Source organism: Ornithodoros turicata, unplaced genomic scaffold, assembly GCF_037126465.1.
Source record: "Ornithodoros turicata isolate Travis unplaced genomic scaffold, ASM3712646v1 Chromosome23, whole genome shotgun sequence".
Taxonomy (NCBI): Eukaryota; Metazoa; Arthropoda; class Arachnida; order Ixodida; family Argasidae; genus Ornithodoros; species Ornithodoros turicata.
Window position 1 is genome coordinate 3,492,105 of NW_026999342.1, and position 23,599 is coordinate 3,515,703.

Sequence of the window (23,599 nt, forward strand, 5' to 3'; positions counted from 1 at the left end):
CTGCTGCTACGGAAAGCGGAGCACGTGTTCGTGATGCCCTTGCACAGCACCTGTACTGTATGAAGACCACAGCCTAAGATGGACCATCAGCCAGAACGCCACCACCTCACGCCAAGACCACAGCCTGAACGACGGACCATCACCTATCAAAAACGGCCCTTTTCAGGGCCGCCCCAAATGCCTACGTCAAAGGCTACATCTGCGTGTAGAACAAACCCTTTAAATTTTTTCTTAGGAATACAGACCATTTGCACCAGTGAGCGGGGGTGGTCATAAGCATCTACCTCAAGATAGCTACATTTAAGACATCTTAGTATCTAGAACACAAAGACACTTGTATGAATTAAGCAATAGCTTGTTGCACATAATTTCCTATCCATGTCGAAACACTATGTACAGTGAGCCCTGGTTAACATGCCCATCACAGTTGCGGATTTTGGTCGTAAAACAAATTGTTATACTAACGACAAAAGCTTTGACAGTACAAAAAGCCGTACGAGTACTACAGAGATCAACAACAACAGGTGTCCTGTGAAACCTTGGTGCTCTACTTTAGTATCTGTCACCCTCATCTCGAGATATGTATTAAAGGGGCCCTAAACCGATATAAGAGCAATGATGTATCAGTAGGAATATGTTCATTTAACTCTGAAACATATTTTCTTAAATTATGGAGGTCGACACCAACATATATAGTAGCGCAGTAATTACAAAACGTGTTGCACACTATTTCTTGAATATGCTCCGCCCTCCAAGTTCCCACAACAATAAGAGCGACGTCATTTTGACGTTTCGTGCCGGCCATCACCTATGTTCCTGCATTTTTGAATAAGTTTTTTGTTTGTTTGTTTTTTCAGAGCCACAAGATTGCATTCGTGAGGGATGACCTTCCACAACGTATTATTTGTACAGCTTTTCCAGTTGCCTTCACCAATAGAAATAAGATTTCTTTATAAGCCGCACTTATTCTTTGAAGTGAGACCCCTCCACAGCCACGAGGTCACAGCTATGCGACAGCAAACAGGTCCTCCCCCGCGGCTGACCTTGTGGGAGTCCAGGATTGGTTGACGACGCAAAACGTCATTCGGGGATAAGTCTGCCCCGTTTGCTGTAGCAGAGTGACGTTTGCTGATGCATTAGACGAAGGGGAGGGTTGAGCTGATTTCACTCTTTGAGCCGCTTTTCAAATAGTGAAAGTGCTTGAGCTACACAAAGTCTTCCACAAATTTTGGTGGAGTTCCCTCCACCTAAATATGTGGAGGAAACATGCTGCTGCAATGCTGCTACATGCTGCAATGTGTGAGGGAACACACCCTGCTGAAGGGGGTGTGCTCTGCACACCCCCTTTAACAGGGTGTGTTTACATGGCGACGAGAGAGCCATTTGAAGCAAGTACATGGCTGTAATGAGCAAACGCAAAGCAAGCTAGAAAAAAAGGCAGGGATTGGAAACCGAAAACCACTTGGAACCTAATTTTTTTCAGGAACCAGAACGTACCGCAATTCGCCATCGGCAATTAACCAAAACCATACCCTGAACTGAAAAAAATGTGATTTCAGTTACCAGTTAGAAATGAAATGCCACAGATGTTTTAATTACGTAAATGTGATTCCAATTAAGAAACCAATTCCTAAAAAAAAATACTGAAAAGTACTAAATTTTTATCTTGTTAATGATATATGCACGTGACCAACTCTTTGGTTAGTTCTTGGCTCGTGTCTCAATGATACTAACCTAGAAGAAAGTTCTTTGACAGCGTAAATTTTTCTGAACTATTCGGCTGAGGGACCTTCGAGAAACATGTCATGTATAGTTATGACCAGCTATGCCAGAAGTAAACAGAAAATCATCACTCACAGGGTAGAACTAACAGGCTTAACACATTCTGAATTGATGTAAAAATACATGCAACAGCTTCTACAAAGACACCACATGTTTATTTCACAGGGTTTCATGTGTATTTCACAGGGTAAGTTTATTTCACAGGGTGTGTGCAGATAAGTGACACTTGTGCACTTAGCTCCTTGTCTGCTTAACTGACAAGATTCGGTGGCACACAATGGCACATTTATGCGTGCAAAATCTACAAAAAAAAACTGTGGGAGCTGTACTCAGCATAAAAAGTAAACAGTGACGAAAACATCAGCTTCCGTGCATTAGAATAAGGCAACATCACGGTCTCAAGTGAGCTGTGTGCACTAGGAACACAACCCATGATTATCCATGTGAGACATCGCTTCGGTTTCAGCACAGATTTAGCGATACTTGAATACAACTCTCCTGAGGCTGACATGCTGCCCCAGTTTAATGCACGGATTCTGATATTTTTGTTTGTCAATTTATTTTTTAAGCTGAGTATGGCTTCCACGATTTTTTGTCGAGTTTTCATGCATAAATGCGTGCCACCAAAAGTTCCTCTGGCAAGTGCGCATAAACGAATTTGAAGTACTCAACGATTTACAGAGCCTACGCAGAAGAATGCACCTCCGTACTTTCTTTCATGACAAGTGCACAGATAGAGCTGAATCTTTCAAACAAACTTCTTCTTGGACACCTGATTCCAGCCAAACGAGCCCCCTCATAGATAAGTACATCCAAGCTGTCCATAATGACATCATGTCTGCATTTAACAATAGCCAAAAATCGCATCACGGTAACCTCTCCTCCAAAGAGAAAGCTGCATTGAATCGCCTAAAATCCCGATATGATATTATTATTACACCTGCCGACAAGGGTGGCGGCATGGTTGTTCTGAACTCCTCCGACTACACAGCCGAAGCCCTACGACAACTTAGCGACTCGAAATTCTATAAAATCCTAGATAAGGATCCCACCAAATCTTTTTGTTGCATTATTAACCAAACCATAGACGCCCTCTCACGTAAAGACCTTGTCCCCTCTGATATATCTAAATTCATGATGCCAAAGAACGTTAAGCCAGGCAATTTTTACCTTCTGATCAAAGTCCATAAGGAAAATCACCCAGGCAGACCTATCATTTCAGGTCTAAGTACCCCGACAGAGAACATTTCTTTAGTTTTAGATAAGTCCATCAACCACATCCCTCCTCTTCTGCCATCATATGTTAAAAGATTTTCTCGGCAAGATCGATTCACTCAATACTCTGCAGCTCAATCCTAGTAATGTCATTCTAGCTATCATGGATGTAGTATCCCTGTACACTAATATTTCTTATGATGAAGGAGTGTCGAAGCGTTTCTTCCTTTACATCCTCCCAATATTCTCCACAGCATCGCTACAATTCCACTGTTAGGTTGCTTCTGAAATACAACAACTTTACCTTTTCGGACACCCATTACGTACAGATCCACGGAGCATCGATGGGTTCACGAGTTTCCCCAAATTATGCTAACCTTTTTATGGGCCAATTTGAACATAGAGCACTAGAATCATTTGATATACGTCCCCTAGCATACTAGATACATCAATGACATATCCATCACCTGGCCTGGTGATGAAACGTCTCTAGAACGATCCTTTGAACATTTTAACTGGCTGCATCATTCAATTAAATTTTTATGTCACTTCTCACACCAATCTGTTAACTTCTTAGACGTAGCCATCTCTCTTAGATCGGGCTCCCTTTTTACCGAGCTTTTTTAAAAAAAACACACAGATCGACGCCAGTATCTCCATTTTGACAGTTACCACCCCCAGAAACAGAAAAGTGCCATACCTTATGGGCAGTTTTCGCGCTTAAAACGTATATGCTCAGACCAGGAAGATTTTTCTAAACATGCACGCGACATGACTAACGACTTCCTAAACCGTGGTTATCCTTCCCCTCTAGTCGGTGATGCCCTCCACAAATCAAACTTACAGGAAAGAGATGTCCTACTAGCACTTAAAAACAGAATAGAAAGCCCAACTATCTCAACAACTGTAAAACAACCCTAAACCGCCATTTAAATATCCTTCAGGGTGACAGGAAATTGAAGGAAGTTTTCCCGCAGGCACCCAAGGTCGCTTTCAAGCGACAGACTAACTTGCGTAACCTTCTAGTATCGTCAAAGATTCACCATCAACCCCCAAGTTGTGCTCGATGTGGCAAAACACGATGCCATTCTCTTAACTGTAATTCATATAATGTGTGCTACATAATCTTCTGCACCAAATGTCACGTTCAGTATGTCGGTGAAACGTCTAATTCCATGCGGGAACGGTTTTACGGACACAAAGGAGACATTGTTCATCAGCGACCAACCCCTGTTTCCTTGCAGTTTACCCTTCCTGAGCACGACATTAACACACACTTAAAGATCGTCATCTTAGAATTGGGCTTTCCTGCCAATAACAAACGCAAAAACCGAGAGTCATTTTTAATGGTTAAATTCAAGTCCTTGATTTCCCCTGGGTTTCAATGTTTTTTTCTGACCCACTTTATCATCTTGTTTCCCCGATTTCCCCGAAGGTTCCGAAACATTGCCCGTCTGCTAAACATAAAAAAACTCTTGACCTGTTTTTCACCCACTGCAGGAGACCACGTGTGTATCGGTCATTTGACCACCTGAAGCAATCCCCTTTAGTATTGTATAACGCATCCCCCTTTTTTTTTACCAACTCCAGGAAAACGTGTCACTGAATTATAATAAAAAACTACGCTACCTAGAACCACGCGGTCAACGGCATTTGTTCTTACTAGGTTTTTGCCAACTCCTGATGTGAATGTTATGTATCGTAAGTTTGATTATGTAAATATTTGGGAACTGAACTCGGAAATTTGTCAAGTAAAGGTCACTTTCTTATCCCACCAATATGAAGAGCGTGCCGAATTCACTCAAGTTCATGATAATCGACAGTGATATTCACGAGCTATCCCATCGGAAAAAATAGCCGAACATTGCTTTTCGTAGCACCGAACCATAACGCGCGACGACTTTTCGAGCGCAATCGCTCTCAGTCCCTTGACAGGAGGTTCCAACCCCAGCCCACAGAGTGATAGTAAAAAAGTGACATTGAAATTGTTGGTCCTGAATTGAAAAAGTCCTGAAATTGGGAGAGGGAAAGTGCGATCCCAGCGAAAGTCGGACGCGATAAGCCATACTGTGTTATCTCTTTCTGCGTTGCAGGTGTGGGCTGGGTTTCCAACCTCCTTTTGTCTGACTGACAAGGGTTGCGCTGAAAAATTTGTTGCGCGCTAGCTACGTAGAGCATGATGTTCGGCTATTTTTTTCTGATGGGATAGCGCCTGAATATCCCTGTCAATTAATTTGAGTAAATTAGAGACGCTCTTTACATTGGTGGGGTAAAAAAGTCACCTTCACTTGGCAAATTTCCGACTTCAGTTCGCAAAAATTTACATAATTAAACTTACGTTACACGACCTTCACATCAGGAGGTGGCAAAAACCTAGCAAGAACAAATGCCGTTGACCGCATGATTCTAGGTGGTGTAGTTTTTTTATTATAATTCAATGACACGTTTTCTGGGACACCCTGTATATACCTTGTGTTCTCAACAGACATGTCACAATTTCTCCAGATTTCAGTTTTCTTTGCTTATTACTTTTTCTTTCCCCTTTTTTTTACACATTTTAAGAATATACCGCTTTTGCAAAACTCCTAATAACTGATAGCCTTTTCTCAGCTTCTGTACGTTAGAATGCAGGCTAAACAACAGTGCTGACATCGTTTATTTTTTCTCAAACTCAGCAGTGTAATATTTCTTCCAGCGGTCTTCTTTACCACGTTCGCTCACCTGAGATCTCTCAACGGTTTTTGTCTCCGGTAACGTTCCTACTCTACATCGCTTTCTTTTGTATTTTCTTTTTCGCGCCCTCAGTCCTCTCTATAATAAGAATTTGTATTTCCTCGTCACCACCTTCTTTGTCCGCTTTCTCTGATGTACATTAGTATAAATATCTCTACCAAGTGTTCAATATATCGCACCTGATGAAGGACGGACTCCGTCCGAAAGCTTGTTGTTCAGTAAATGTTTCAATCTCTTTAAATACTTACTTTACCTCATTAGTACTTGAAGTACGGTACAAGGTACCAAATTCCAAACGTGCTTCAAGGAAAGTACAAAGTACTAAGCAAAGTACTTCAAGTACTTATCAAGTTCATTGCCAATTTGTATCACTTTGCATTTCACTGCTTAGTATCTGTGTCTTGGTATTTTGGGAAAAGTTTAGCGATCATTCTCGACAAATGCCCTGAAACCACAAAGTCCTTGGTTAAGTGCTAATCCATGTATACGAACTTAATCAGATGGCATATAATTTGCAGTTACATGTAGAGAGGTAATCAGTCAGCTGTGTTGTGATTATGCAAAATAGTATTATACCCTGACTCATCCATGATCATCCGCCTAGTGTGGGGTTCCGGTACTAATCTTCGGGCAAACAGGTTTAGGAATTTCAGTGGGGAAAAGTACAAGCCAAGAGAGATGACACATTTCTGGGCATTCCGTGCTGCTTTTTGAATACACCATGTTTAAAAAAAGAACATGAAGCAAAATAAAAAAGGATGAAGCACTATGTAAGCCTTCATATTTATACAACTGCGATATGCAGCAATGTAATCCATGTGACCAATCGTGTAATGCAGTCGCACATTGCCAATGAAAGAAACAATATACAAAAGCATAGAACCCTGCATTGGGAGGACTGAAATGACAATTGACCAAGTCAGTGTGCTGCTGGTTGCAGAGTCATAATGTGTGCTTGTCTTTGCATTCCACTCGTTTTAAATAATCATAGAAGCGTTGATACCTTTTCAACATTTCAAGCCTCAACAATAGATTTGCTTCAACAAATATGCTCTTTAAAAGTACAAAAATCCTTTGTGGTAAAATGTCATACTGGGACTCATGGTATACTGCACCCCACTAAAAGTGCTAAAATGACGGTTTGAAGACGAACACTCAGAGATAACCCTATCTCTGTGTTTTCGTCGTCGTCTTGTTATTTTAGGGCTTTAGTAGGGCTCATTTTTGATACTCTTTTGTGATTTTTTTGTCTGGGGTCCAAGTTTGGGTACATGTGTACTTCATGGGAAAGTACTCGGAAAAAAGTACTTTAATTACGGTACAACGTACACGATTTAAAATGTACTTAAAGTAAAGCACACGTACACAGAAATGTACTTCAAGTACTACTTGAGTACTTGGTACTTCAAGTACTGTCCATCACTGCCTTAAGGCGGTTTTACTTTTGGCATTCGATTACTCGACGGGGCTGCTACTAGGAAACAAATTCTTTTGCTCAATTACTGGGAACAATTAACAGATATATTTTCATCAAGTTTTTAATTATTGACTTTAGACGGCACATTGCAATTGGAATAGTAAAGCCTGATCGCAACATGATCCGCAGACGCAGAACAACGTAATTATTTCGCGATATTTGTTTTGTTTTGCATTTCTTCTTTGCTTGCAAGGAACTTTGCGCCTCACCACTACATATCAGCGCTTATGATGCCGGGGAAGCGCAAGAGCTGTCCGGCAGGATGAAATGACCGATACGGCAAGCGACTGCGAACACATGGAAGAATGAAGGGAAATAAAAAGAAAAAAAGATCGTGAAACATACCGCGATAAGGCTTTGTCAAAAACGCGTATGACGTTTTTCTGTAACGTTAAGTGAGGACGGAGATATCGACGTCACCGTCGCTCTTTTGGAGATCACTTTCTGTTTACAGCGAACGGCCGAGGTGATATACTTCGGTCTAATACACGCGCTGAGATTACTTTAGTGCTTCGTCAGTGGTTCGAGCAGATCATGTGGTGATCAGGCTTTAATATTACAATTGCAATGTGCTCCCCAAAGCAAATAATTAAAAAGTTGATTAAGATATATCTGTTAACTTTTCCCCAATTGAGCAAAAAAAATTGATTCCTAGTAGCAGCCCCGTCGAGTAATCCAATGCAAAATGCAAAACCGCCCTAAGGCAACTCCCCCTTTTTATGAAAATTTGTGACAAATTCTGTGACTCATCTAATCACTCAACAATACAAAATTTCGTAACAGGGAATATCGAGGTCCACAGACGCCACTGACGACGCTCCGCGCTTCCACGTGACGGCGATGAGCGAATCAGCTTGGGAGCGTAGCCTGATTCGCTCTTCTCCGAGGTTCTACGTCAAAACCGCGGGTCGAAAATCGCGACACGTCAACATCGCGACAAGTCAATATCGCGATACATCAAAATCGCTACACGTCAAAATCGCGAGATGTCAAAATCGCGATACGTGAATATCGCGACACGTCAGAATCGTGACACGCAGTGTATGGACAGCTCGGACATCTGAGTTTTTTCTTGTGTTTGTCTTTACTTTTTCTTGTCTTTCTAGTGCATCCTGGGCCATAAATGTGATTTAATTACCTCTCTGTTCTCCTCATGCAGCCTGTGAGGATAGTACCTCCTTGGCAAACTTCTCTCGGTGGGGTTATGTAAATCCCCGAATTATTATTAGCATGTAATTACCTCCCTGTTGGGCGATGTGCTGCCCGTCGGGGGCTAAAGTCAGGCTTTTTTCTTCCGGAATTATTTTTTCGCGTGCCCTCCAAGGTCGCGAACTTCAGTTTCCGCGAATTTGCGACCTCTTCGTTAAGAGCTCCGGTCCAAATCACCGCACGAGGAGCTTCCACGCCAAAAAGAAAAAAAAAAGAAAAGAAGAAATGAAAAATTTTTAACAGTAAAGGGTAGCTGCACTTGGTCCTCTGTTCTCACTTTTCGTCAGAGCATCTTCCCCAGCACGTAGTAAAGCACATTCCAACCTCTAACTCGGACATGTCATGACCAGGAGAGGATAGAGAGGTAGCAAGCGAGTCCACTTAAGTTATGGATATGACCAGGAGGTTGTAATCACTGTGTGGGCATTCAACGAACCGGCCTTCAAGAGAGATACGCTCGGGACCCGAGTTTCACCCTACACATCCGCTACCTTGGTGCGCTAGCCTACGTGCCTGTGGTCGACGTAGCCTCGTCGTTCGAAACTGTCCTGGAGTCGGACTTCTACGTTCAGAACGAGCCTGATCTTGTGGAGCTCATACATTATTTTGAGGACACGTGGATTGGCCGCACCGACCGTAGAGGAAGGCGCCGCGAGCCACTTTTCCCCCATTCCTCGTGGAACTGCTACGAATCTGTACTGAGTGGCATTCCGCGCACAAACAACTCCGTGGAAGGATGGCACTCAGGTTTCGCCAACCTCGTCGGGTGCTCTCATCCTAACATATGAGAATTCATAAAGTGCTTGAAGAAGGAGCAGTGCCTCACCGAGGTGAGAGTGGAGCAGCATCTGAGTGGCGCTTGGCCGCCGCCCAGCAAGAAAGTCTACCGTGACACGGCTCTACGTGTGAGAAGGATCGCCGAGGACTATGAAAATCGTGACATCATGGACTACTTGAGAGGCATAGCCTATAACTTTCAGTTGCAGGTGTAAGGCTCTGTAATATACGTCAGTTGTTTGTTGGTACACATTAAAATTGGTCACGTACAGCACCGAGATTTCAGTCCCCTCGTCAGCTTGCAGTTCCAAAAATGAAAATGGGATCAGGGACGATGAAAGTATAAGGCCGTGTAATATACATGAGTTTTTGGCATGGAAATGGCTTCATCTATTCCTGTAATTTGAATTTGATTGGCACCAACTAATTGGCACCATGGCACTAGAACCAATAATTAAAGAATAAGAAAATTAGTTATCGCTAATTAATTGATTAGGTCCGATGAAAAAATTATTTTTGGATCGTTCACAAAAGTGTGAGCAATGTACAGCTGGTTTCATTCGCATAGAGCACTTCGTCTTTATTTTAACCCTTGGCCTATTTTCTCTGGGACACCCTGCATATGGCTTAGTCGCGATTTTGATGTGTCGCGATTGTGACTTGTCGCGATTGTGACTTGTCGCGATATTGACGTGTCGCGATTTTTGACTCGCGTTGTTGACGGTCGCGATTTTTGACTCGCGAATTTGACGGGACACCCTTTTCCGACACGTGCAGCGCTGTACACGGGCACCTCACCTACCCCGCTACGACGCCGGCTTTTCTTCAGAATGGGGCTTCTAATACTAATGCATTCGACACACTCAGCATTAACACTCAGGACAACAGCTTCATCGGCCAAGCTCCCTTGTTTCACTCAGCATACATCAGAAAGGAAACCTACGTGTCATGGGGTGACAATTATGTACGAATTACTACGAACTATTACCACGATTATGAGAAAAATTGTCAGTTAGGAGGGACCCTTAAAGGAGTTGATTAAATCAAATCGATCCAATTTCTTTGATTTTTTAAATCGTGATTTGTTACAACCCTGCGTACCATGCAGTCATGTTACACTCTTGAATAAAGTTAGCAACCTTGCATCATATCTTTTTAATTCCTACAATATAAAATCAATACTAAACACGTAGTTATTACTTACTAAACATTTGCAGCAGTTTCCATGTTCTTCATGTCATTACATTGTCTCACAACACAAAATTGGACCCAATACATAAAGTGCACCAAGCACTTTTAAAAACCCAGAGGTAATCTTAGTTACATAGCGGCTTTGCTAAGAATGTGCACAAAGAGCGTCAAATAAAACTCTTCAAGTCTGTGGACAGCTTCACAAAGAAACGTGTCGTCCCGCAAGACTTGAATACAGACTAGTTGTTTTCTCGAAACACATAAAAATAGCATTTCTTGAGCCCAAAGCCCATAAAGTCCCATAAAGCCCATAAAGTGAAAGCTGCACGTGCGTGAAGTACAGTACTCATTTAGCCTTGTATTTGGGCCTCTTCGAAAGCTACGGAAGGAATATATAATGTGTTTGAATTTGGGTCCACTGTGTCCATTTTTGCACTAAGTATGGACACACCAGCTCTACATGCTCTACAGCTCTGGTGCAGTAATATTATACACGTGCCACTTCTCTACGTTCTGCAGTCGTAATCTTTCTCAAACTGTATGATGTTGGCACACTGCTCCCATCTAAGTCTATAGCTTACTGCTTTTGTGTTCGTAATATGGAGGTGCTTGCGCTAAACATAATGCAGTAGGCCGCATACAGGCGAGACCGCAGAGTGTGCTACGAGCCCCGGGAAGAGTGCCTGATCCTCCCGCTAGGGGATTTGCTGGGCGCCCCTATAGGCGCTGCATGGGGCGCATAGTAGGTGGTATCGCTACAAGGAGGAAAACTCATTTAAGCAAAGGAAATCTAAACAAAATTTTGCGGGTTCATTACAGTGAGCAAAATTCATAGCGAATTCTTTCACGTTTCCTTGAAGAAATGACGGAAAGAATTACGTTTGCTAATGGTGGGAAGAATATGACCTTTCCCTAGACGACCGACATGGATTGGAAATGCTGCCATTGGAAAGCTACGAATGCCAATGAGGGGCGACCAATCTAGACACCGACTCGTGGGACAGCATCACGAACTGTAGTCGAAGTGTAGTCGAACCCATACGATGTTTAAATCAATACAAACTCCTATCTCAGTCAATAGACTACCTGAGCCCAACAGAGGGTCGTCTATAGACGACAATCTGTTTACAAACATGAGACGTCACGAGAAAACTGGTTCGAGGTTATATTTTGTTGTGGTGGGCAAAAAGCGAGAAAAACGCGTCAGCTGATAAACGGTTACAAAAAAGACCTCCTCCTTTACTTGTGCTTTATGCTTTCAATAATATAGTTCAGACTTTCAGAAACCACCCTGAAACAACCCTCAGAGGAAGCTTGCAAGCAGTGCGAATGCATTAAACCAACATATCGTCTGAACTGTCAACCCCCTCAGACGGGAGCTTGAGGTTTGTGTGTTTTCCGCAGTCCCGCTCAACACACCATTCCCACCATGCTCTTTTTCCGTGCCTCATGACGCGGACCTCCATAAACTTCCGAAGACTGTGCTTCTTCCGTCAGCAACGTGCGTACGAACAAACTTGATTCTCGAAATATCTCTCTGAGGAAAACTTACACACACTGGCTTAACGCAACAATGAAACAAAATGTGATATGACATTTCGATGCCTGTTCGGGCATCATCATCAGAATGAAACAAGAACGGTACGCCATCCGAGTTCTACTTATAGCTTAGTCATGACCTTGTAGCAATCAGGTTGTGGCCCTTTGTGACTGTTACATGCGTTATCATCAGAGTTGTGCCTAGCTCGTTACAAGTAACTCGTTACTTGGTAACGGTTACTTTTTTTTTGGTAACGAAGTAACGATTCAGTTACTTTTTAAAAAATGGTAACAGTAACAGAATCATTTACAAAAATTGGTACCTCGTTACTGACGTTACTCCTTCCTTTTGTTCAGCGCGGGGGAGCACATTTCGGCACCCCGTGTGGCGCAATGCGTGGACCTGCGCGACCCACGACCACGTGTGAGGTGTGACCCAAAGTATTATTGCAGTCCCTCGCTGGATGTGTTGTTGACGTGCTCAATCGTCTTAAACGAAGGCCCTTCTCTTTTCTCTTGTTTCCGTAATCTCCGACCACCACTCCTTCGCAAGAGTGGGCACCAATTGTGCTATGGCTACAAAAAACGCGTTTCGACTTCTAGCGTTTTCTTGTCTTTGCTAACCTTATGAGCGCCCTAAATTATGACGCAGCCCCTCGTCTGTTTTTTGGGAACCGTTGGTAATTGGTGGCACAAAAACCGGTGTCTTTTCTTGTGTTTTTATAACCTCCGATCACACCCACTTCGGCAGCAGATGTCTTCACACAAAAGAGAACGAAGATCACTGATGTAAATTTTGAATATCAGCTTCTTGTGAAGTGCACTTTCTCATTACTAATGAGTTGAAGGCAAGTGACGGCATGTTTGTCGGCTCCTATAACTATGCGGCGGTAACGGAAAAGTAACTTGTTCCCTGTGAGTAACTAGAGCTCGTTACTTTTGTATATTGGCAACGAGTAACGTATTTAAATAGATAAATAAATAATAATCTCTATTTGGCTCAAGAGTTGAACCCGGAGCTGCTTTTTTCTGAAGTACGGGTAACGGTATTTAGTTCCTACATTTTGGTAACGGGCACAACGCACAAGTCTGGTTATCATTATCATCATTATTATCATATGTTATCATGCATCATCATCACAAAGGGCCATTACCTGATTGCTACAAGGTCATGACTAAGCTATAAGTAGAACTCGGATGGCGTACCGTTCTTGTTTCGTTCTGATGATGATGTCCGAACAAGCATCGAAACGTCATATTACATTTTGTTTCATTGTTACGTTAAGCCAGTGTGTGTAAGTCTTCCTCATGATGTCCCCTGGTTTCTGGTCTATCTTCCAATATATCTGTGTTCAGATCACCTCTTGAACGCGATCTCATTTGTACACACCGAGCATCATGTAATTTCTACCCACACACGCTCAGGCTACTTTAATATAGATTGCGTGCATCAGCTCTCATTTTTATATCAGTCATATCTGTTACATCTCTAATACCCTAGTCAGACGGACTAATTTAGTGTCACTTTCAGCGAGTGACACTTGCACTTAGTGGCATTCCTATAGGAATGCCACACGACGAATATGCTGCCACACGACATCTTTGAGTGACACTCGGCAGAAAGTGCACTAACGATTTAGTGAGTTCCCCAAACTCACTTCACTTGCCTTCGGCGGACAAAGTGTGTAGCCTCGAAGGCAGGCTTTGTGGCCCAGGTAAAAATATTGAGAAAATGCGAGGGGTCCTGACACCACAATATTTTTAAACGAGTATTTTCATCAGCGTGTTTATTTCATTTAAGTACAGTGCGAGATGGTGCCAAAAAAACATGTTATCACTCACGTTAACAGCCTGTGACAACTTCGCCGTCTCAGCGGCGTAGATGTCCGTCGTAGACACAATCCAGCGGCGGCCATTTTTGTTGTGGCACATGTTTGAGGCCAATTTGTTTAATGTTGGAAGAAAATTAACAGGAAGTGTTTCTAAATCAAAGAAAACATTCTGAGGAATGTTCTATGGCGCACGCCTGGAAATTTTGCCTCCGTTTATTCTTATCTATCGTAAAATGCCATCACTACATAAGTGACACTTACTTAAGCCGTGTAGCAAGAACGTAGTGAAAGTGACATTCGATGGTTGGAGTGCACTACACGAAAATGACACTAAATCATCCCGTGTGACTGCGGTATAAGAAAGCAAAAGCTCGGGAACAAAAGACGCTGCATACATCACGCTACAGAACATTTCGAGCACAGGATGAGCAGCAGCCAGGGACGGCTAGGGTCGTATGAGCCTCCCTGGTGAGTTGTTGGAAGTAGAGCTCGATGCAGAGTTAACTGGAACGCCACTTCGACTGCCGAGCGGCGCTTAGGAGAAATAGACGGAAATAGTGTTTCGACTGCCTTACTTGTGACGAATCCGTGTGGTGATTTTATGGCAACACGGCCTAGTGCTCAGAAATTGCTAGGTCGGCGCCCAAGCTGGATCACGTGACAGTTGCCACCCAAACATGAGCGCCAGGGATCTAGCGATTTTTGGATTACGATCAGGATCAGGCTTGCCTCACCCCTTTTGAATCAGAGCAGAGTTCGTACACTTCGATCACACACTGGGGACATCCCGGTCGCCCGCCTTCGGGTTCCGTCATCTGCTAAATCACATCGCGATTGTAACCACAGCTGACGGCAATGCCATGTCAACAGGTCATGGCAAGGCGAACACCCCCGCAGCACAAGTGAACAGTCGAAACACTATATGCCTTTATTTCTCGTAAGAGCCGCTAGGGTTGCTCTCTTCCCGACTTGCTCAGAGCTCAGTCATTCAGAGTGGCGTTCCAGTTAACTCTGCTTCGAGCTGTACACTGGATTCGCGCACACTTGGGAACCGCTCACCCTTCCTCCTCTCTCTGTTAAACGGGGGAAGCTGTCCTTTCAAGTATCCCGCTTTCGGTGGTTCTGGGCGCTCGGATGAAAAGAGCATTTGGGCGATATTGGTCACTGCCACCCGCGTGCCCAGATCAACCGAAAGCCCAGAACCTCCGACAGCGGAGGAAATGAGCTTTTGGTTGATTTGGGACGTCGGTGGAAAAGGGCGTTTGGAGGATATGAGCTGCTACCCACAGATACTCCTGGCCGCTGTAAGAAAAAAAAAAGAAAAAAAAAGAACTCGAATGTTGGCATGCGGCCATGGGTCCCACGCAGGAAGTGAGTTTATAGTCCCCTAAAAGGATATGCAGGCGGATGGTGGAAGGTGGAAGCCGTGTTGTGCGACCTTCAAACTCCTTGGGTGACCAATGTCCGAAATGTCCGAAAGGCCATCCAAACATTGAGGCTCCTAATTGGCACACTGGTTATGCATAATATCTATAACGTTATAATTTCATTGGTCGTGTGACCAGTGTTGTGTGAATTATCTAAAAAGTATGGGCTGTACGTGGAGCTGTTGGAGCCTGGTACAGGTGTACAGTTTTCGAAAACAGCTGGGCTAGGTGTGTCGTTGTTGCCGATGGCTGCGGTAGCGTTAAGTAATAAAATAAAAACAATTTATTGATAATGCGTAATTAGCAATGCGTAATTAGCATTGAACGAAAATCACTTATGAATAGGAAATCAATCTTGATTTCGTACTTGAACACCGAAGCACACGTGTCACAAACATTCGTAGATCACAGTGAATGAACGGCTGCTGCATGAATGAGGGGCAACTAGCGTAACCACACATATAATTTGATTAGCGGCATATCCGAAACGCACAAGTTACGGCAACGCACTACACTATGAAACGCCTCTAAAGTACAGAGTGACTCGTTAATGTTCTACGTGTTACACATAGCACGATAAACCTGCATAACTTCCATCAGTAACCAAACTGCTCAACATCGGCAGGAGAGCAGACTTCCTCACGAACGATTTCTGCGTCCTTTGGAGGTGCAGTGATTCCCTGTCTTGTTCGTCTTCCCCCTGTTGTGATGATCAGCTGGATGTACCATTCCGTTTGTACATTAGCTCTTCGCCAAACTCTAAACCTGAAGCATTCAAAACCCTCGAAACTAAGTGCTAGCGTCTCCGAGAAAAACGGTTGTAGTCCGAAAGAAGACGCATGGTTGGATATGTGTGCTCCGTCGTTTTTGTTTGGCATCCGTTCGACCGGCCGTTCGGATCCTGGCGCCTCATTCAAATGACTCTCGCTAATCGGCGCGAATGACGACTGACGCCAGTTCTCGGAGACCAATGAGTCCCCCATATATTTACACATATACCACGCAGCCAATTAGGAATATTTACAGCAACTGCGCCAATGTTTTTAGAGCTGTGCGTTTCACCTTAGTGCTGGCGGCTTCATTGGGTGATAATCATTTGACTGAGAATGTTGGAGACGGCCAGACGGGAGACTCGTCCAGGTGCTCTACGAGAAGCCGACCGATAAGCTGACTCAGATTGTGGCGAATTCTCGTAAACGGCTAATGTGAAGTCGGAGTGGCTGATCGAGCTGATCATCGCAACCGCGGAGAAACGCAAATAAGGACACGACAAGGAATGCCTGCGCCGCCGAAGGATGGAGAAGTGCTTAGTGAGGAAGTCGGAATTCCATCTTCCGATACCCGCAGGTGAACGGCAATACAAGTTGGATTCCCTTTTGATGCTGAAGAAGGCAATGCAGATCTCGGGTGTGTAGCGTTGCAAGTCTCTCTCTAACGTTTGAGGGGTTTCATAGTGCGGTGTAGTGCCATAATTCGTGCATTTTGGATGCCGGTCTTAAAATTATATGTGCTGGTTGTGCCGGTTGCCCCACATGTTGCAGCAGTTCATTCACTGTGATCTACGAACGTTTGTGATACGTGTGCTTTGGTGTTCAACTACAAAATGAACATCGATTGCCTATTCATAACAGTAATTTTCATACAGGATTACGCACCTTCAACACACTTCTTTGTGTGTGTGTGTGTGTGTTCCCACATCCATCGACAACAACGACACACCTGGCCCAATTGTTTTCGAAAACTTCACCGGCGCACATGGGATGTGCGAACTGCGATTGACTTTTGGACTGCTCTACGCTGTTGTAGCACCTAAAGCTCCAGTGAAGCCTGTTATAAGACATGTGTATATAGATATACGTATACGGTAACTTTTTTCGAATCAATTGGTGAGAACAAGTAAACTTGCTCTATCAACCCTCATCGGTTTTCAACCTTCATCGGGCGAAGCTGGAAGTGGAGGGAGGAAGGATGCAGACGACAAACCCGAGGAGAGGAAAGGAAAAGGAAGTCAGGAAAGGCGGCCAGGCTGCCTTCGCCCACAATCCCCCCCCCCCCCCCGCAGGGAGATCACGTTGTTTGGTAGCCCTTTTCTTTGAGCCATTCCATCAACGCGAACTTCCGGCTTCCGGTGGCTGGCGTCGCTCTCTCGCATGGGCAGTCTGCCCTAAACGCTGCTGAGCCCACGGTTCCCATGGCGCCATCTATCGCACGAGCTGAGTTTTCGGAGCACACCACAGGAATTTCCGAGGAGCTACCGTAATAATGGTATCGCATGTAAAAGAAATAAATAAGCTATACAGTGCTGGTATTTTTTGAGTGCATAGGGAAGGACACCGGAACTTCTACACGTCGTCGTCATGCATTAACTGAAATTGTGGTCAACGCTTTGACTGTCCATCTTATAAAGCCAACCACTACACATAATAATAATGCTTTGAGGACAGATCGTGATGTACGTCACGCTGAGACCGTTAACATAAATGCTTATACGCAACGTATCGATAGAAGGCGTGCGGCCCACTCTCCAATATTCGGTATGCATAATACTCAACAAATGCGAATGTGATATTATTGGAAACTATGGTTGTCTAGCAGCCTGTGAAGTGATGGAGTCCAAAGTCGAAATGTCGAATAGCTCAAAGAGCAGCATTACTGGTTTCGGTATCAGTCTCGCTCGCACGTTTCTAGAGTGTACAACTACAATTTCAGGGTTTGGGAAACAAAATGCAACACTGGAATACACAAGGCACCTGCTCTTGTAGAACCTATCCTGGGTGTGATTCCTGCCATTACTCTCAGCCAGGTTTTCTACCACCCAAAAAAAAAAAAAAAACGAAAAAACGAGCATCCAACAACATCATTCTAGAAGCGTGAGAGAGCACGCACAGAGCTTACCTTGGACCGTGCTTCGTAACGGGAATAAAATTCGATAACTGGAGAGAGCTTGATGCTGAATGCTGTTGTACGATGTCAGGAGAATGTAACAAAGTTCACGATGGATATTTCTTGCTGCACAGAAACCATCCTTCTTGGGAATCTGAAGTGACGGGGGAACATACAATGAGGCATAGTGAAGAGAAGATTTAGCCTTGCAAGCAAGATGAGTACCCGTGCAGAATATAATATACTCTCATAATTAAGGCATACCGCTAATTAGCAGCTCAAATTTTTTTTCTGTGTAAAGAAAAAATATAGATTAGAGAGTTTTAGTGCATCATACGTTATCGCCTTTGCGTACGTACGTAAGGGATAGCGTTGGTGGTTCAGCGCACGCGCAAAACGTAAAGAGCTTCGTGCATTGCGCAGAACCAGCACCTTCCCTAGAACCAGAACTAACCCTTAGGTATGCAGAGACGACAGCGTACCATGCACTAAAACTATATATTGTCCGTTTGGGGCACTAAAACCTCGTTTATTGTGTTTGGTAAATCCTAGGTGTGATACGTTTTAAAAGAATAATATTTAAATAAATAAGGTTTAAGAACTTATGTTCGCAGCAGAAGATCATGTCAGGAGACGAATCGAATATCTCCTCTTTTCTCCTTACAAACAAACATGAAACCTCAAATTACATATTCTGTTAATTTCTCATATTAGTCAATGTTATATCATATGGGCCTTTACGTCTCTCATGATGGACACTAAGCTACTTCGCGGGAAGACTTACATTGTGGTCGAACAAAGTCGATTCTAAGCGTCTTGGAGTGGACGCCGAACCCAGAAGGTGCGAAGCCAGGCTGGAAGGACGAAAAGAAATAAAATACGACATCCTACCGCACGACATGCTAATGAGGCCTACCGTGGCGATGGCAAACAGACGCACGTCAAGAGTGAGAAGATAGTAATGTTCAGAACTGCTAGGGGCGCCGAAGATAGGAGCAACGGGATGTGGTGGAAGAGGCCACGGTTCGGGTTGAATGTACATTGCATTGTGCGTCGGCTGACTAGGTTAAAATTATCGATGCAGTTGCCCCTGAAATGGTTGGACACACAAACGATAAGCCAGAGATTCGTGGATTCAGTTCATTCCTGATCTTTAGCGCCTGTCGTTTGTCTCCTCACACGGTTATAGTGAACATTCGACTAGCTCACGATGTGTACAGGACCTCACAACTAAAATACTCCAAACTTAAGAATAGACGGAGCGCATGCGAAAGTAACCCTGCGAAGGTTGTTCAAAGTATTGTGTCCCTATTTACCTCAATTTTCTCATTGTGACCAGTTAATTAATGACGTATAATTAATCTGCTAACCTTTAATTACTCATGTTATGGCCATTGCAAAGTTGCAATGCGTGCTGAGAAATACTCATAATAAATGTTCAGGTAAGTCTTAGGTTCTGCGCGAGGCGACAACAGGAAGGCTGCCAAGATATACAAAAGATGGCACAGTGGACTTGGTGTCAATCCATCGACAATGATGAGAAAATATGAGACGGGAAGTTTCGAAACTAAACGGGAGAGAGCTACGACGGCCGGTTAAGACGTGCGTATTTACGTCTTGCCCCACATGAAAACTCGCACGCAATTGCGCGCTTGGTTCACACTAGTGCGTTTCATAGCGGGCAGACGCCTGTGTACGTATGCGTATCATACAAGCGATCCGCTAGACTGTTCATATACATGCGAGCGCCCCAACGGCAGCCAACAACGCGTTTTTGGTGACATCTGTTCACAAATGATATGATGGAGAAAGTACGAGGAGGCAAACAAGTTGGTCTGATGTAGATAAAGGCGTCATCCTAGAGTTTGATTGAGGAAGGCACACGAGAGACACAAACGAAATTACATAGGAGACTCATAAACCAGCAAACGAGGTTTAATGCACAGGAGCCGTATGTATATGGAGGTGAGGGGGATAGCAAACATGGACAAAGAGGTTACCCAGGCGCAGACTTGTACGTATTTGGAGTATTGTATTTAAAATACAATTTACGGTGTTTTGGTACTCTACTCAATACTTTTTGTTTTGTGTATTTGTGCTCTATTTAAAATACACTTTATGGTATTTTCTACTCAATACTCTAATTACATATTTTGGATCTCCCTATCAAACTTTCTGTGTCTCGTCTTTCCATTATCTTGCTTGTTCAGTGGAAATTTCCTGAGTATCTCGGACTTGACCCGGACATTGGCCCTTCTTGGAAGTCTCCATTTAGAGATCTTGGCCCGTGTGTACTAATCCTTTGTGAGTGAGGGTTCTATTATGTGACGCGGTAATGCCGAATTCTGACCTCACCGAGCAGGGACCTGCTAGAAGTTTGCTTTGTTCTGGGTCACATATGCTTAGTGGAGTTATGTGGCGTCTCTTTGTCATCTTTTTGGGACTTGTGTTTAGATTACTCCTACCACAGCTTGCGACGCCTACGACGGCTTGCGTAGTACGCGGGGTTTAGGTGATTCATGTCACATAGCGGCGACTTGCCGCATTGACCAGTGACTGGTGACTTCTTGCGTTCAAGGATAAATAGTAATCTTAATTGTATTTCAAATACTTTTTGAAGTATTTCGTACTCTATCTTAATTACTTTAATTTCATGTATTTATACCCTATCTTAATTACATTCTAACGTCAGTATTTATTATCTGATCTTAAATACATTTTTGAGTACCTTGTACATGTCTGCCCAGGCGGAACTGGGTTAAACAGGCTGTAAGACTTCTGAATGCTCGGCTTGCTTGCACATTACGTAGTGGTGGATATGAAAGTACATTCGGGGAGAGTTGTAGGGAGGGAACCCTTATGGAATAACGAGGGTTTTGTGTGTGCGAAATTGGCAGAACAACGAGTGCCTGAAAATTATTGTTTTGCTCATTTGTTTGCTTGTGTCGTTTCGTTTTTGTCTCTCGTGTCCCTTCGTCCCTCAAACTTGAACTCGATATGTAATGAATCTTGCATCGTTCTTCGTGCGCTCCATATTTACGGCGACCATGTTGGAATTCGTCACACACCTTGTGGAGAAGCGCCTCAACACACAAGCGTGGCACAAGGCGATTGGTTCTCCGCTTGCGGACCGGCGCGTGCGTCTGAAAAAGTTGAGCTCGGGCGAACTCCTTGCTCTCTGCTGCTGACGATCTCGCACGCATATGTTGCGACGGTAAACAACGTTGAAACGCGTCCGCACGCAACGCACGCAACTTGAACTATGTTTAACTAGTGAGATGCCGGTGAAAAAATCGTCGGTTTTGAGGATCTTGAAGGAATGCAAAGTGCATTCGTACTGCCTTGAACTCCATCAAATCTGGGAACCACAAGAACGGACTCGACTTCCCTGACTCGATTCTGATAAAATCTAATAGATGAAGCGAACTTTTCTAGGAATTCTCAAGTGAACCTCCCCAATGCACACTACTGGAGCGAAACAAGGCCACATTTTTGTGGCACAATCTCAGCACCACTACATGTTGTCTTTCAACGTCCTGCGCAAGGTTTAGGTGCCTCATCACCGGCAACCGGGTAGTTGATCCCGTATTTTTCGTTGGACCACTAACGCGAACAACGTCACGTAAGCGATGTCTTGAAAGGCCACGTGAATGAGTTTGGCGAGGGTAGTCCGCTGCCCCATATTCCACGCAGCGGCGGATCCAGAATAGGGGAGGTTGTGGTTGGGCGACCGCCCCATGAAATCATTATGTTGAGCATTAGGGTTCTCATCTCCCCTTCCGACTCGCCCCTGATTCCCAGTCGCATGGGAACTGCTAGCACGTGCAAAAGTGCAAATGTGCCGCACACAAGGTTATCTGCCATGCATACCAAACAGAAGCCCGAGATGCATGGACGAAAGTCAACATGCTAGAACGAGAATATTGGTTCAGTTCAGTTCAATAATAAAATTTTATAATAACAGATGGATGTCCAGGAAGTGCCAGCTAACGCTTAACAACGGCACGTAGAGGTTATTTCATTGTGTCGAAATAATCAATTGTGATATGAACCGCTACTGGTCACGTTGTGTACGGCTCCTTCTCGTACCAGACAAAGAGACATTGCTAACCTGGTCTCAAATGACGACTGTGCGAATGACGACGTAGCGCCGGTCACACATCCGTGATGTAGGAAACACGAAGCAGGCCAAATGAGAAGATATTGATGGAGACAGTCACTTAACTCAACCTTACGTTTGCGGTTAGAACACTTCAGACTGCCCTATTTGAGCCAACGATAGTCTTGACGAGGGCTCCGCGTTTTCGGCATTTGCCGAAAAATGCCGGAAAATACCCGAATATTATTTCGTAGATTCGGCATATTCCGGAAAACTCCGAATTATACTCTCGCATATGGTGCTATACGCCGACTGGAAATGCTGGTACCCGATTGAATGTCTTTTCTTTTTTTTTTCGTCGAGGGCATGCTATTTTCGTTTTACCCCTCACCTCCTTTCATTATGTGGAATGCAGGAAATACCGGCAGTCGGAGACGCCAGCCTCTAGTTTAGGAAAAACCTTCACTTTGTACAGTTTTATCAGTACGTTAAGGGGGTTCAAGTATACGTGGGGACCCCAACAAAAGAAAGCAAATTATTTGCGTTTTCAATGTCCTCCTACTAAGCTGCCCTCCTTCCACGAGTCGTCTGTGCAAGCTATCCGTATAGTGACCATAGCTGGAAATTTTTCGGCATCTATTTTGGACGAAACGTTTTAAAATGCCGAAAATATTGGAATTTGACAAAACATTAAAACGCCAAAAAAACACCTGCCAAATCTCCTCATAAACAAATGCCGCAAAAGCGGAACCCTTGTCTTGCCCTATTTGCTTCAGAAAACTCAATTTAGGGCAGGTTTTGGGATACCAGTGGTTAAGACTTCCTAAAGGTCGTATAAAATATTAGCAGGGTGTTAAGCTTCTTCATAATATTACCCATGGAGGAAGGAAACACAGGAGTGGCCCTTCCAACCTTTTTTTTTTCATTGGGACGGGCGTGCCAGTCTTAGCGTGCCAGTCTTAGCATTGCATTCTGGGATGCTCCTGTCTACCACGTGACTCCAGGAGCATGCGCATGCCAGCTGCCAAAACAGACGACGGGAGTCGTGGTTGTCTGATGCCCTTATTGTGATGAACGCGCGCGTGCAGTTTTATTTCTGTGCGTTCGGAAGTCTACTCTTGGTTTAATCTCCTATTACAAGACCGGTCAGGGTCTGCAGGACAAGCTCGGAGGACTAGAAACACCATTCGTGGCAGCGACGTTTGTGTGACGACGTGGCCACGTTTGTATGTTCGTTGTTGAAGTGGTAAAGAATGCCATTAATCAAACTTGTACAACAAATGGAGGAAGTCAAATGAACTTGCAGCTGTAGGGCAGCGCCCGTCCGCAAACGAACGATTCAAGATGACACACACACACACAGGGGCACGAAACAACCGATCGAGTCGGTACTTACGAATGAAACGTTGTTTCCGTGACAGAGCTGCTTTCCGTT

At 44.1% G+C, this 23,599-nt stretch overlaps 1 protein-coding gene across 3 annotated transcripts in view; it reads right to left on the minus strand.

The window, feature by feature from the left end:
- The window catches only part of LOC135373293 (protein FAM135A-like), a 171,011-nt gene that overhangs the window by 101,825 nt on the left and 45,587 nt on the right, over nucleotides 1–23,599 (minus strand). For all 3 annotated transcript variants that reach the window (XM_064606519.1, XM_064606518.1, XM_064606517.1), the window contains exons 6-8: nucleotides 18,982–19,155; nucleotides 18,850–18,919; nucleotides 18,078–18,219 (exon numbers count right to left, since the gene is read on the minus strand). In XM_064606519.1, the coding sequence (XP_064462589.1) occupies nucleotides 18,078–18,219; nucleotides 18,850–18,919; nucleotides 18,982–19,155 (386 nt within the window). The remainder of the gene's footprint in view (nucleotides 1–18,077; nucleotides 18,220–18,849; nucleotides 18,920–18,981; nucleotides 19,156–23,599) is intronic.